The sequence below is a fragment of the Ptychodera flava genome, chromosome 14, assembly GCF_041260155.1.
Source record: "Ptychodera flava strain L36383 chromosome 14, AS_Pfla_20210202, whole genome shotgun sequence".
NCBI lineage: Eukaryota > Metazoa > Hemichordata > Enteropneusta > Ptychoderidae > Ptychodera > Ptychodera flava.
In genome coordinates, this window is record NC_091941.1 from 33,281,791 (window position 1) to 33,297,357 (window position 15,567).

Sequence of the window (15,567 nt, forward strand, 5' to 3'; positions counted from 1 at the left end):
TACCAATTATCACATAGTTGTAGGTAGATCATTGCCAAGTGTCAAACGAATGGCCGCTGAACAACAATGTAATGCTTTTAATAAATTATGTGCTGAGATATTTGGAGTCGGTCAGGGCAACTGAGGTAAGCAGCTATGCTGCTGGCTTCCACCCTCAGCATCATGATTAATTGAATTTCTGACCTTGTTTTGCGCACAGGACCTGGATCAACTATGCAAAGGATTGCTGCAGAAAGCAGCCGAGAGTAATGGGTTCATCAGGGAGGATGTTGACAAGTCACTGGCTGCCATGGTCAACAGTGTGACGCCACAGAGAGCTCTGGTAGCATTGATTACTGGTGGGGCCAGGTATGTCAAGATAGGCAGGGCAGTAAATCATCAGTTTTAAAAGCACTTCAAAGGGTGTAAATTTTGATAGATATGTGTAGACTGTTTCAACATCACTGATTGAAGATCACATAAGGTCATAGTGGTGGTCTTGTCACTGTGATGTATAGGTCATGACCTTTGGTGATTACCATGCCATTCCATCTGACAGATATGGGTGCAGTGACAGAGCAGTCTGCTGTGTTTGTTGTCTTCGTACTTAAAGAAAGTGACATTTATTTGCTGTGTAATGGGTCTGCTCATAATACTTGTTACATTTTTACAGTCATCGGAATGTGGCCGTCAGGAAAACCTGTGCCCAGTTCTTAGTGGAGGTGGTGGAAAAAATGGGGCCAGGTCGGCTGCTGAGTGGAATTAAAGATGTGACAGACAAAATTCTACCTGCTACTGCGCAGTTTTGTGTTGATCCTTCCCTGAAACTAGGTGAGTTAGAGTTTGTTGCAAATTATTTTATGGGAGTACAAAAGGAAAATACTTCATTTTGTGCCTGAACTTATCAATATCCTTATAAGAGAATGGTCTTTGAAGAAAAGTTTATTGTAATTTGATATCAAATTAGCATGGCAGCTTTGCTCAATCAATTTCCATGCTGTGTGTGTCTTATAGTCTAGCAGTAAATATTAGAAAAGCATTCATGTGAGAAGTGTTCATAAGGATTACTTACTTACTCCTGCACATCATGAGTCTGTATTACTCTGTGTTCTATGTCTCTTATTACAGATGTTAACCATAGTAATTATGACATAGGATATTTTGTTTGACCCAATGCTCATGACATGTCAAAAATTTTTTCTTTGGAAAATTATGAATAATGATAAGCACTCACAGGAAGAATTAATTGATGGATTATGAAAAATGATTAGTGTTTGTGCTAACCGTGTCAGCAGACTTCACGGATATCAACATACATACACAACTTCTATCACATGTTATGTAATTACAGTATCAGCGGCCCCAATAGTTATCTGCCAAGGACTATTCACAACTCTGTGTTGGTTCAGTTTGTATGAATCTCATTGAAATTACACAACCAACTCAGACTGATAAAAAATCAAACTCAATGATTCTATTGTCACAGGGGAATTAACAAGGGTCGTCCATTATCAGTGAGAATCGCAAAAATGAGACAATGAATGATTTTCTTCATTAGGAACGGTGATGAAGGTCTCTTTATCATGGGTCTTGTATCTATGCCCATCCTCATTTACGGCACCCATCATAATTATATATCCACATTCTTGCCAAATGACATGATGTTCAGCCTGTTTTTGTAACATATTTGTGTATTGCGCTCATTTCCCTAGGTATTATGGTCGCAAGATCATGTATCAACTCATGAACCATGAAGACTTTGAAAAATTACTTATAAAATATGTAGCACAGAAAGATGTACGACAAGTCAAGGAGGTGATGGAGAGGCTTAGGACAAGATGTGAGTATTGACCTTATTGATCAACAGTGTACAGGAAATTCTCATATAAAGAGTATTGCAGTGTGACCTCTCGGCAAAATTACCAAAAGACTTTGTGAGGGCATACTGGTGTATTTATTATTAGTCTATTTAAGTTTCATGGACTTAACATCAGAAAAAGATTATTTTATGGATGGATTTTAAAAGTTTAATGTATAGCATGTCTATTAAAATTTGATGCATTGGCATGCTTTTTTAATTTAATCAGTCTGTGCTTAAACATATGGCATGAGCTTTCCTCAATATGTATCTCTGCAGTTTTGTTGATATATGAATTCTGCTGCAATGGGTCATCCAATTACTTGAATTCCCGGCAATATCTCTCTTTGTTTTTCATATTTCAGGTCTTGGAGAAATGCCATCAGAGACTCCTTCAGCCAGGGCTAGACGCAGTAACTCAAACAGTGGATCTGGTTCTCGGTCCAACTCTGGCTCTCGGGAGAAAACGAGGTCAGCAAGCAGGTAAGATAATCACTAGAATCATATAGTGAAATACTTAGCCTCTGGTCCTAAAGGAAGACACAGCCTTGCCTAGCTGCTATCACAAAGCCTTATCTTGTTTCTTTGACAAAGCATCAACTTGTTGCTATGACAAAGTCTTGACCTGTTGCCATGACAAAAACCCTGACCTGTTGCTATGAAAGAACTTTAGTTGTTGCTGTGACAAAGCCATTGCTGTATATATGTACACTGCTATCAGTGTGAAACCTCATAATGGTACACACATGCAGAATCTTCAGTTAAGATTGAGAAAAAAGAAAATACACAAATATTGTCATTCCTAATTGGCATTTTTAGCTCATACTTGGTTTTTATATAAATACCAAAAAGAGCTTATATGATGAGTCGGTGGCGTCTGTATGTTGTTGGTATGTATGTGCGGATGTATGTCCGTCACACACAAAGGCTCCCATACCGCCAGAGCTACCAATTCAGTATTTGGTGTACAGGGTTGAGATGTGAATTTGTTCAAATGAACGCATCAGTGTCAAAAATGTGCAAATGAGGTAAGAAAAAGGGAAATACTGCAAGTGTGCAGGAGTGGTGGCATGCCAGTAAGAAAGAGGCACACTCTCACTGATCTTGAGTCATTTCCTGTCATTGTTTATGAACTGTTACATATTAACAGACCAGCTCAAACCATAGACAGTAGAGGGGGGAAGACCGTCTATGCTCAAACTAAGAGGGGCTTGTTTCTGCTATGCATGTTGCTAAAGTTGACCTCCAGTACCTAAAGTTTCAGACCTTAATTACTTTTGTCATTCTTGTTTTTCTGGTTTAAATATTTCTTGTTATTTTTCTGGTTGTACTGTGCAGAAATCATTGTCATAACATCAACGTAGAATTTTCCTCCACTGAACAGATAGAAACAACATTTATTGTTGATCATTGGTAACCCATACTGGTATATACCAATTCTGATCAAATTTGTGGGACACCATATAATTGCGGTATTTTTCTCCTAGGTGTAATTTTTGAGCAATTTCAATATAAAGAGAATTTTACATTACCATTTCCAGTCAGCCTTCAAATATTTGTCACTGCTGGATGGACATGATGTAAACATATCTCATATTTCATGCAGTTTCAACAATGGCTACTCAGCCGATATTTTAAATTGATTGTATCCAAAACAAATGAAACAATAAATTCATTATATTTTTCCCATTCTATAACTCCACTCTTAGATACACTGTTGGCAGAAATTACACATAATTCTCCTACAGTGCACATAGACATTTCACTTGTAATCTATACAAACTCCTGTAGGTTTTGCTTTTAATTTATTAATTGAAATGCATTATCTTGGCTTTGATAAATTTTTAGAGCATTTATCAATTTTACTATGTAAATAGTGATGTTGTGTTGGTATATGAAATGTGTCATAGTTTCCTCAGCTTTGCCATTTCTGATCAACTGTAACAGCTAATAGTTTTTGCTCATTTGAACAATTGCAGTGATGTTAATGGATTGACGCCTCCGGGCTCAACCCGCAAGGTGCGCAAGTCTCCACGGATGGATGAAGCCAGCATGGAAGTCGTGAAAGACCTGTGCGCGACGTTAGCGGCCAATGACTGGCGAGACAGACACAAAGCTATTCAGTATTTACAAGAATTAACCGCTGACCAGACAGACCTAGTAATATCAAATATTGTGAAGGTAGGTATAGATCCATGGGGTACAGATGAAAACAATTCAGGTTTTTACATGCAACTGAAAAAGATCACATGAAATGGTATTAGAGCACTGAGAGTGTTAAATGTATATTTGAATCATATTTGGCTTTCTTTCTCTGACACCACCCATTCTCCTACTCAAATTTTTGTCAAAAAAGAACATTTTGACCATGTTATCCAAATATCATGTCCATGTCTCCTTGACATAAAAATACTCTCTGTACAAACTGCAACAGCTAGATACGGTATTTGATGACTGTTAATGTTTCAAAATTGTCACATCTTTCCAGCTGCCGTGCAATTTTCTGAGACTTGCCTCTGTTTACTCTTTTCTCTGAAACCGAACAGCTGCCCTTTCTGCCTTTTGTCATGGTCCATTGAGGCAGACAGTCTGCCCAGTGTTGTGTTGCAGTTGCACTGTCTGCTGGGTAAGGAGAGAGGCATACTAACACAAACCCCACGTCATGTACTGTAGGCCTCTATTACATGACACGCACACGGCAATGACCCAGCAACTTTAGTGTCACACAGGAAATTCTCACTTTCCCTCCAAGCTACTTGATAGCTTGCAATAGAAATATATAAAATAGGTTTGTGTTAATATGCAAGGCAGGGTGTGACCTGTTTGACCAGTGCAGTGTCTATTTGCAGTGAACCCATGGGTGATGTTTCTGTGATACTCAAAGTCCAGTTGACCCATGACACACAGTTCACCTGGTTGCATTTAGTGTGAAAAAAGACCAGTCCTCAATGGGCCCGACTCCTGTGATCTGAGCAACCCACATTTACAAAAGTCTAACACTCCTTCTTTGTGTCTTTTCCCCTGCACAGATTTTTGATGCTTTCACGCCCAGATTGTCGGATTCAAATAGCAAAGTCAATTTGACAGCATTACAAACCATGCTTCACCTTGTGCCAAGATTACGTGAATATTTAGGTGCTGTGATCAACACTATTGTGCCTGTCCTTGGAGCCAACCTAGCCTCAAAGAATACCCAGATCCATCAGACCACTCTGGAAGTCCTTGATTCCCTCATGGAACATGTTGGTAAGTGAATGTCACCTAGTACCTATCTCCGTGTATGAGCCAGATATATGTAGCACCTCTGTGTGACATCGACCTTGATATTTGATCATTCCAATGAGCCTGAACCAGTACATATAAAATGTTGGGTAAATCCACATAAATTAATATCCACTAGCACCCCTTCAAGGCCACGTACACTGACTAGTTGGTCTACAGTTACTAATTCATTAGGTCAACATTTTTAGTGACATCATAATTTTTGTAATCTTCCAACACAGATAAAGCACTGGTTTTCTATGTGGCAATTTTTTTCAATGTGCTTATTATATCCATCATTGTACTGAACTTGCCATAAGACATTGTGAATCTAACAGGTGTGTCATTTATTTTTCCTCCAGAAAATTCACTTCTGCTTCAGCCTTTTGCAAATCTAGCACAGTTTGGAAACGCTAGAGTGAAACCTGAAATGATTGAAAAATTAGCATGTAAGTAAAACTATCAAAATATCATAATTGGAGAAAGTAATTGCGTCTGTTCTCAAGATGAAAGACTACCAAGATCAAAGTCATTACCATCAGAATGTATCTGTATATAAAAGAGTGGCATTGTTCACTGTATAAGTAAAAAAAGATAGTGATCGATGTCAGATTTTTTAAGCTGCTGTTTGCCATATGTAAATGTATAGGATAAAGCCCGAGTACGAGGGCTCTTCTGGTATATAAAGTCCAACCCAACGATAAAATGTCGAGGCCGCAGGCCGAGACATTTTATCGTTGGGTTGGACTTTATATACCAGAAGAGCCCGAGTACGAGGGTTTTATCCGACATAAAAACTATCGCCCCTAACTGATATATTTTCGTTTTCAATGTGTTTACGTCAACCGTCCCCTTTGTCAATGTAACATGTTTAGGATATGAATAGAGCCGTTCACAGTTTACGTCACTGTTCTTCATTAATATGCAAAAATAAATATTTGTTCCGCATTTTTAGATTACGCTTTTGAAAATTACGCATGCAAGAACGACGAAAATACATCTCAGTGGGTGACTGCTAGTGTAACAATGAATACTAAAAAACATATTAACGACTCTGAGTACTAGCTGCAAAAACGGCCATGTATGCAACATTGATAAAATTTGTCCGCATTTCAAGCTGCGTGTGCGATGTCGCGCGCGTACAGCTATATTTAGTAACAAACTGTAACCGTGAACAAGGCTATTAAAACTTTTCTTTGTGAAATAGCCTTCCAATGTAATGGAACATCCTATAAATGCCCTAGGGCACATTATATAAATGCCCTAGGGCACAGCAGATTTTGTGTTGCAGCTGGTTTCCGCTGTGTTACCAAATTGAATATTAAAACGTACCAGATGTCTACAGAATATGACATGTTCACTTTTGATTGGACAGTACTTTACTACGGCGCTGTCATTCATTTCTGGAATTTGGTGACCAAGGCTTATGAGTAAATAAAACACCCTGAATTGAGCACTCTGATTGGTCAATCAACAGTAGATAGTTTTTAAATACAAGTTATTGTGATCATTCATCATTTGTCGTCTGTATGTCTGTTCACTGCAAAAACATGTTTTATACCAGGTAGCACACAAGTCAACACTTACTCTCTCTCTTGAAAAGATCTAATTTATTTATTTTTTTACGTTTTGGCTAGATCTGAGTTCAAGAGTGTACCCAAGGAAACAGCAGACGGTGACGCGGTACGTACTTCCAGTAATGTGGCACCTCCTCAGCAACACCACTGGCAGTGGAGCCGTGCCCGGCGGCACTGGTAACATACGCACTGCCACATCTAGTCTGGCAAATAGTCTGTTCGCATTGATGGGACAATCATTACTAGACCAAGCACAATCCAATCTATCACAAAGAAACTTGAAGACACTTCAAGATATGTTAGAGAGTCCCTAGTTTGTATTACTTTTTCTGAAAAAAGAAGGCCTATACAAAAAAAAGCAAAAAATAACCAAGTAATTTTAGATCCATCTAGTTAGAATAGCTGTAGTGCATGACAGACGGGTGAATTGAAATTATGTTATTGGTGAAATTTGAGCCGTAAGGAATTTTTGAAATAATGCATTTTCTGTGTTTGTCTACTTGCAAGAGGCAAAAGATAAGATATTTTGATTTCATGACTGCAGCAATTGTCTGCTTTTTTTTAGCGGTAGTACTTTTTTCTCGGTAATGACGGCTTTTTACTCTGATTAAGAACAAGTGCGGAAAATGTTGTAGTAAAATCTTCCTTAAAGGTAACTCCTTAAAAGTACCGTTCACCATTCCCTCTTTTTTTCCATGTGAAGAGAGATATAACGATTTCAACCCAAAGAAAGGAAAAGACAGCAAACGTTCAGCATTTTTAAAGTGATTTTGATTGCTTCCCTTTTTTATTGGAAATACCCCAATTTTTTTATTTAGGAACAAATTGTGAATATTTTTTTGAAGGTTAGCACCTAGTGTAACCATGAATTCTATCTTACGATGATGTACAGTAATTTTGTGTATAGTATGATAAGATTTTGTACAATAATTATTTTGAGTTGTTTATTTGATGTATAAAATTGTTCACCTTGGTTTTTCATTTTGTTCTTCATTACGGTATTTACATAACTACTTGAAAGTGGACTGGATGGGTTTTGCTTTTTGTAGACTACTTTGAAGTGGATATTATTGTCTGATTTCGGTTTTGATACTTTGACTTGTCAGCCGTTTTCACACTGATTAGGACGTTTAGGCCCAAGTGTCCCGAATAATTCAGTGTTAAAACCAACTGAACCTTTTCCAGAATATGATATTTTTGAAGACCTATTTTAACCATGTCCAAGTATAAATGTGTGCACCTCTTAACCGTTTATGAAATTGTAGAATTGGACCTTTTATCTTCTTTATTATTAGAGTTAAGCCCCCTAGCTTTACAAAGGGAATGTATAGTTTGACCTGACAGTAAAGGTATCCCACACTGTCCCATCAGAACATGTATAATGCACTGTATGCTTCTTCTAGTCAGCTTTCAGAGATACCAGATCAGTCGACTGATCACCAACACCACCCTTTAGTCTTTATCATCTCTTGATTCGTTCTATTCTACATTTTAATATTTACACATTGAGATCGTTGTTGAATAATGCTGCTTAAAATTTATTTGATTATTTTATTGATTTATGTTTCCAACAAATCAGTGAGAAAGAGAGAGAGAGGGAAAAAGTGTTGAAAAATCCATCCATGATGCCTCTTAGTTTCCATTCTAATTGGCACCAGTACTTAATCTCCGTCCAAATTCCAAAGTCCCTGCATATAACTAGGTCAGTATTTCTATAGAAAAGTCAAGGCAGCCCGCTAACAGGCTATCTTTATTGACTTTCCAATCCAGTTTTTAATTCCGAAGGAAAGAAAAAAAACTATTGAAAAAATAACATAAGGAAGTTGTGTCTATGTGTTTGTTGTATGTTTGTGTTCTAGACTTGACATTCCAGCCGACTTTGTTCCAAAGTTTAATAAGAGAGCAGTAGTTTCCTTTTGAAAGTGAAGACATTTGGATAGCGTGCATGACCCATGGTAGCTTGTTTTATCCAAGGTTATGTACCTGTGTAAATTTCATCATAATGTCTATGTGATGTCTTCATTTCCCCTGTTCATACTTTATTAATGCAATACCAAACAGTGGTACCTATGTCTAACACCCTAACTATTACCAGACTGTACTCTGCATTCAAGGAATGAAAATGCACCAAATATTACTGCAGTGCTCTTTTGAAAACTTTTCCTGTATTATAAATAGCTTCGGAGAAATTTTCGATACAATTTTTTTATAACTCTATCATTGTCATTTTCAGATTCTACTCATATCCAAACATACATCTACATTTTTTAATTTATATCAAACAGTGTAGCCTTCCAGTTAGAGATAGTTATGCCAGATGATGTGGTGGTATTTTGTGTAAGACCTGCAGCCACTATGTAGACTTCCCACATTCAGTCTAGCCAATAATTCTGGTATATTCAAATGTCAACAATATGCAGCTGTGGGTTTTGAAAAGCAGCTTTTTTAGTGGTCACAATAGAGCCATTTGTAGCGATGGGAGATGTTGTTGTTCCTACTAGGGAAAGAAACAAGCATGTGTATATGTCTCACGTCAAATTCAAATTAATGAAAAAATCCACTTGAAGCCATTGTTTGAAATATTCCAGTAGAATCCAATGTGACAACAGCGCTGCTTTTGCGGCATCGAGCATGTGCCTCACACGTGTACACTGGTACTGAGTTATTCAACACCCGTCCATTGACAGCGATTCATTTGAGAGACAGAGCAGGGTAGATAAACTATGACTGATGTACCCTCTATTACTTCATAACCACGATAAACTGTGAATACGTTTAAACGTGGAAATTTCTACTGTAATAAATTAAATATAGTCCTCAAACAAAGGTTAATTCTCATAACGATTTCAAAGATTGATTCCTATAACTTTTCAAAAAGTAGTGGTCATGTCTACTCAGTATTCAAAAAATACTTTTGTGTCACTCACTGTTACCACGGATATTTAATATTTTCAAGCAGTTTACACTTTTTAAGATTGGGCTTTGTAATAACAATACTTTTTAATATGCAAAAATGTGCTATTAGTAGCCTTGAGCGACCCATTACAATGTGTTTAATTTTACAGAAGAAACGCCCGGAAAATTTTCATCAAACTAGGGTGCTGTTATGAAATGGAATGGCAGAAGCCATGTTGGAAATCTAGTTTGTCTGTTTGGTAGTGCTTTACACCAGGGGAAAAAATTGTACCTTATGTAAAACAAGACTGTTCTGTAAATATGTTTTTTAAAGTGTGGACTTTTAAATTAATGTTAATTATGCCTGTAGGTGGTTTATTTGTTTATTTGGTTTGATTTTTGTTTCCTCCAATGTTTTGCTTTGCTGCAAGGAATTTTAAATCTATCTGTCACCATGGTAACAAGACTGTGACATGTAATTATCTTAATACAGAGCAACTTTTGATTTGCTCGGACTGTGTGTATGAAAATTACCTTTCAACATCACCTACTGGACATGGAGTGTCTGTATTTTTATGAGCTGATCATTAAAAGTAACTGAAAAAACAGCAGTTTCGTCTGGGCTGTATTTTTTGTTTTGAGATCGATCACATACCATTTGACAAGGGCTTACATAGCCAAGACAGAGACAACACAACCTTTATTAAAATGGTGCCATATGTGGTCAGAGGCTTAAGTAGATTGTGAAAACTGATTTCTGTAGCCATGGTAAGAAAATACATGTGCAATAGTTGTACAAATTCTGTGATCCCATGGGAGTTGGGCAATATTGTGAAAATATTTACTGTAATAATGGATCATTAATATAATTAAGGCAAAGTGTTTCCTTCCATTGGGATGGTTTGCATTGAAAAATTATCAGATTGCAGTTTTTGACTTCCGTCCACCGAGTGATGATTTGACTTTGCAAGGTTGACAGTTTGTTACAGAGTAACTATTGGATTGGTCATATTACAAAAGAATAGTAATGTCCTAGCATTACAAATATCATTCAAGGAACCAATATGCCACCCTGCATGCAAAGTCTATTTGTAACAGTTTCTGAGACTGTGCATGTGTTCAAGAAATTTGTGACACATTTGACAAAAAGGAATGAAAATGGAGATATTTTATCAAAAGTGCATTTTGAGAACTTTAACGAATTGTTTGAAAAAATCTGCAAGTTTTTTTAGAATCTCCCGCCCTCCCCCTCAAGAAGTGTTTGTGAATGCAGCCGAATGCTGAGTCCATAATTGTCAGCAAAACTCCAAGCGCCTAGTACCTTACGGAACAGCGCCCCCAGTGTTCAATTCCGTAAATGAATGAGTGTTACAAATTTTTGTCTCATCACATATCGATGAAGCAAACTATTGATGCTGGTTATTTTGCAATACTATTTTGCTATTGATAACTTTTCAAATCTATTCCTTACCAAAATACAAGCCCTTAGCAGTATTTTTGTCTTTCTTTCTACAGTTTTGTTTATGATTTTGTTACCAAACTAATGTTATGTCATATTGTTGTGCTTGTTGGAAGATGTATGTCTGCTTAGTATTACACTTTTGAAAGTAATGTATAGCGATTGAAATTCTACATAAACATCGGGTGCATCCCAGAACGTGCACATGGCTACCAACACAAGCAGAGTAAGAAATAACAAAGATTTTGTTCAGGTACATCTATAAAACGATGATTAATGGCAAGACAGCATAACAAGATATGGCGTACACAGAAGTTTGATGGACGGTCTTAAAAATCGTAAAATATGCATAACAAGTCGTAGAAACTCTGAAGGCAAAGTGTATTGTACAAATATAGAACTATCGGATAGAAAAATACAGCGCTGTTGCCTTTAGAGCGCCCCCATGTGCTTCGCAATAATGTACAATTCGAGTATTTGTTTCTCCTTATCCATTTCCCCGTAACTCTGTATCATCACAATTATAGTAGTTGAACCGTTACATTTTGTTCTGTTTGCAACCATTTCTTCGACTTTGCATTTTTCAGTCAAATGGAATTCTATTCTTGCATCTTACACTTCGCCTTCAGATTTTAACAGTTTGCAGCTTGAGACAACCTCCAATTCATTGATCAAGTGCAGTTCAGTGTATTTAAAACTGTAGAACATTATTGTGAAATGTCAATACGACTGTGCGTTGTGGTTGCAATGAGGTTGACCTGCTTAATCTATAGGCTTACATAATTCATTTATGTCGCGTGTAAAACAATTAGGATTTATGTACCTGAAATACCAATTAACTATACAGAATTACCTCGATCGAAAATTTTGTGACAAACTGCTTAATAACATTCGGCTTACGGCATAATCTACAACGTCGATGGGAATTATGTAATTTGATAAAAGTAATGTTCGGGCATAACTCTTGCCTAACAGATCTCCCGATGTTGTTATTATTGGCGCCGTCATCGTCTTCATCATCATCATCATCATCATCATCATCATCATCCATTACATGTAAAACTTTTCACAGCGTACATACGAAACCAATTTCAACCATCAACGTTGATTTGTTCACAGTCTCATCTTGACCGGGGGTTGTGATTGTGAGAGCTATACATGTTACTCGCATGGAAGCGATAATGTCAAGCGGTTGGTAGGACGCCTTTCTCGGTTTTCGGTTTTCGCGCGGCAAAAGAAATGCAAATTGGTGAACGCTACCGCAGGCAGTCAAATTGTGGAAAAAGACCTTTACCAGGTGACATGGAAAAGGTCAGTACACTATTGCAAGCGGGATCTCAGAATTCCAGTGAAGAAAACATAGAGGTTCCTCCGAGGAACGTTTAGGGCTAAATTGGGTGAGAAATCTTCAAATAGAATTAAATGTTCCGTTCACTCATGATGAACAAAGATGGAAACCGGTGCCCCAATGGTGGAAGTCTCCTGAAAGTTGGTATTCTACATAATATTATATATAAATGTGAGACTATTTCAAATCTTGAGTATGCATCGCGTATTTCCTCAGAACCTGGCGGTAGCAGGATAACTTACAATAAGACTACATTTTTACTGCTGAGAAACTTGAATGACATTAACAATCTTACAAATTTTATGAATAGGGGCATATTTTTGCTTCGACAGTGTCCCTATTTTTGTTAAAAACTTAGCCATTTATGACGATTTGGGCTAGAAAAGCAGGTGTCTTCGCTGCAAGTTTGTTAAGTCGACCACCGGACGGTAGAAGGGTCAGAACCAACTCTTGGGCACAGAGAGCGCCCTCAAGAGGTTTACTCAATCGATGTAACGATGTTGCTCATCAGACGATCTGCCCTCAGTGAGCGACGCTATATCTTGAATCGAAGAGACGATAGTTCGTTGACACCCTATCATTCGTATTTCAATTTATTAAAAGAAGCAAATGGTCGGCATAAGTGCCGATGGAGATAAAAGGAAATTAAACAACTGATGTATTCCAGAGGTTTCATCTACCGTGCGTTATCGCAGAAAGGTTGGGATGTGTACCGACAAACCTCTGCATATTACCGACAATGTAACCATTGAGGATTCTTAAATCGGAAGGAAAATCACAGATATAAATCTTCTCACAGAAAGAGATCTGGGATTGCTATGGATACGAAAATTCGAAGGCGTACAGTTTTTATCCATGAATGTTGTCCGCGGCGACGTGCAAAATGGAGGCAGAACAAAAATGAACGCTTGGCAATGACGTAGGGAAATACCCGCTTAATTGAAACATTTACAAAGAAATTAGTCATTTTACACAATTTTGAAAGTGAGCTGAAAATTAGCGGAGTATTCTCATTTGTATGCTGTGAATCGAGATGAAAAGTCAGTGATTATACGATATTTCGCCAGAACTTTGACGACGTGCAGATAATAGTCAAAATTTACTGCAATGATTCTTGCCATTTTTCAATAATTGGAATTCACTCCCACTGGGAAATGCAGCTTTTGAAAAACGATGTTGGTAATTACTGATTTCATGTCCTGGTTTTCTGTATGCCCTACACGCCGACGGATTAAACCCACTTGGTACGCACTATATCCTTGAGCGGTGCGTTTTAAGTAAATAATATACATCCAAGTATCAGCGATGACGAAATTACAGGATAATCTTGCAAAAATTACGTGGAAGGAATGTGACTTCTGTAGCTCTTTTTTAAAGAGGGGATTTGAATGCTGTAAACTGAGAAATGAGATAAAGATGATGTATCTGTTGTAGTGATTGGGAGTCTGTTATCTTGGTTTTTGGGGTGATTATAATAGTGGCTGTGTTTAGCGTATGACACATTTACCCTAAAACGATTTCAACAACTGTACATCGAAGACGTCATTTATGAGATCGTGGTGACCTTTCAACAACTTCAACTCACTGTCATTCTGCATGGCCTGCAAGTCCTGGGATGTTTTCATATAATTATTATCACGAAGGCTATCTCCGCTGCTGAGTTACATTCACTTATGACGTCATTGGTAAGCCAATCTGAGCAGATATTGAGCCGATTTTTTTCAAGTATTCCAGTATTGGACTGTCAGATTATAAGACAGCACCAACGTCGACATTATTATTACTATTATTATTATTATTATTATTATTATTATTATTATTACTATGATTATGATGATGATGATGATGATGATGATGATTATTATTGTTGTTGTTGTTGTTGTAGTTGTTATCGTCTTCGCTGTCGTCGTCAGTATTTATATAATCGTTATCATTACCGTCAGCAAACAGCCGTAAATGTCAAGTAAAATATCTGAAACCGTTTTCGATTTAAAGATAGATAATTAAAAATGATTTATAAAATATGCAAACTGGAAGTCCGATCAAACTCGGCGCAGTCTATTTCCATATGGACGAATTACAGAATGTCAGTAAATACGCAAACTATGATATGTCATATACATCAATATTTCATCAATTTTCGACCTCAGACAACCGTTTCAATTACTAAATAATGTAATCTTATACTGATACAGTCACGTCGCGAGTTCTGTGAACGACCTTTTATGTAATTACAACTACCGTACTGGGGCGAAAACCCTGGATAAGTAAGCCCCATAAAGTATACCATAATTATGAATGGCACACTTGCCTGCACCATCAGAGTTATACAAATTTTCTTCACGATTGCATCAAGTCAGGCAAATTACAGGTGGGGAAAATTCACACCATGTGAAATCATGACTGGAAGCCGAAAACATTTATAACACTTTTATCGTCACGGACTACTGTTTGGATTATAAACATTAATGTTCCTGTATGTGTAATTTAAAACGTTGCTTAATGTTATTTTGCTGGGTTGCCATAGGATAACAACAAGTTGAAACTTTTGTTCCATCAAAAAGTTTAGGCCAAATACAAAAGTGTGTGTGTTTCAGGCAACCAAACCGATGCCAGAAATACATGCCGATCCTCCACATTTTTTCCGCGTTTTCCAAACGTTTTGAGTAAAATTTAGTGAGCAAAGGTAAGGCAAAATGAAAACGTGTTGTACCGATAGGTCGGAGGAAAATATTTTATTTTTGCTGGCTGAGACCTATGGAATAAGGTAAAATTTTACCGTATTCCATGGGTCTCAACCGACAAAAAAAAAAAAATATGTCCTCCGATCGACCAACTTACCGGAAACACACGTTTTTATTTTGCCTTATCATAAAGTTTGCTCGCTAAATTTTCCCTTAATTGTAAGAGCGACTGCGAAGACATCAAGAACACAAACACATTGTTTGTGGACACACAGACAGACTGCCGTGACATTAGCTCCTCCGTTGAACACACATTAGAAGCGTCAATACTTGACTTTTCCTATTATGCTGCTTGTATTGACATCGCCCCGACTCAAGTTGTTTGTGAACAAAGCGAAAATCCCCATTTTCATTGAACACATAATGGTTGCTATTACCATTTGAACTCCACACTTTGATCTTCGATAAAATTGTATCACCGATATTATTCGATGGCTGCAATCTGA

The 15,567-nt window shown here is 37.3% G+C and overlaps 2 protein-coding genes across 2 annotated transcripts in view; both read left to right on the top strand.

Annotated features, from left to right (window-relative positions):
- LOC139148820 (TOG array regulator of axonemal microtubules protein 1-like) overlaps positions 1-1,830 on the top strand; it is a 34,809-nt gene extending 32,979 nt beyond the window's left edge. Inside the window, exons 15-17 of the mRNA XM_070720252.1 lie at positions 200-348; positions 653-820; positions 1,692-1,830. Of these exons, the coding sequence (XP_070576353.1) occupies positions 200-348; positions 653-820; positions 1,692-1,830 (456 nt within the window). The remainder of the gene's footprint in view (positions 1-199; positions 349-652; positions 821-1,691) is intronic.
- A 377-nt stretch (positions 1,831-2,207) lies between these two features.
- On the top strand, positions 2,208-10,178 carry LOC139150233 (TOG array regulator of axonemal microtubules protein 1-like). Its single transcript, XM_070722469.1, has 5 exons — positions 2,208-2,320; positions 3,817-4,018; positions 4,867-5,083; positions 5,461-5,547; positions 6,736-10,178. Exons 1-5 carry the CDS (start codon positions 2,214-2,216, stop codon positions 6,987-6,989), a joined length of 867 nt encoding a protein of 288 aa, XP_070578570.1. The 5' UTR covers positions 2,208-2,213; the 3' UTR covers positions 6,990-10,178.
- The last annotated feature ends 5,389 nt before the right edge of the window (positions 10,179-15,567 follow it).

Bases quoted from the DNA above. Each gene is read 5' to 3' on its own strand.
- LOC139150233 (XM_070722469.1), top strand. From the start codon at position 2,214: ATGCCATCAGAGACTCCTTCAGCCAGGGCTAGACGCAGTAACTCAAAC. The intron at 2,321-3,816 runs GTAAGATAATCA...GAACAATTGCAG, and splicing joins AAAACGAGGTCAGCAAGCAG to TGATGTTAATGGATTGACGC. The intron at 5,548-6,735 runs GTAAGTAAAACT...CGTTTTGGCTAG, and splicing joins AATGATTGAAAAATTAGCAT to ATCTGAGTTCAAGAGTGTAC.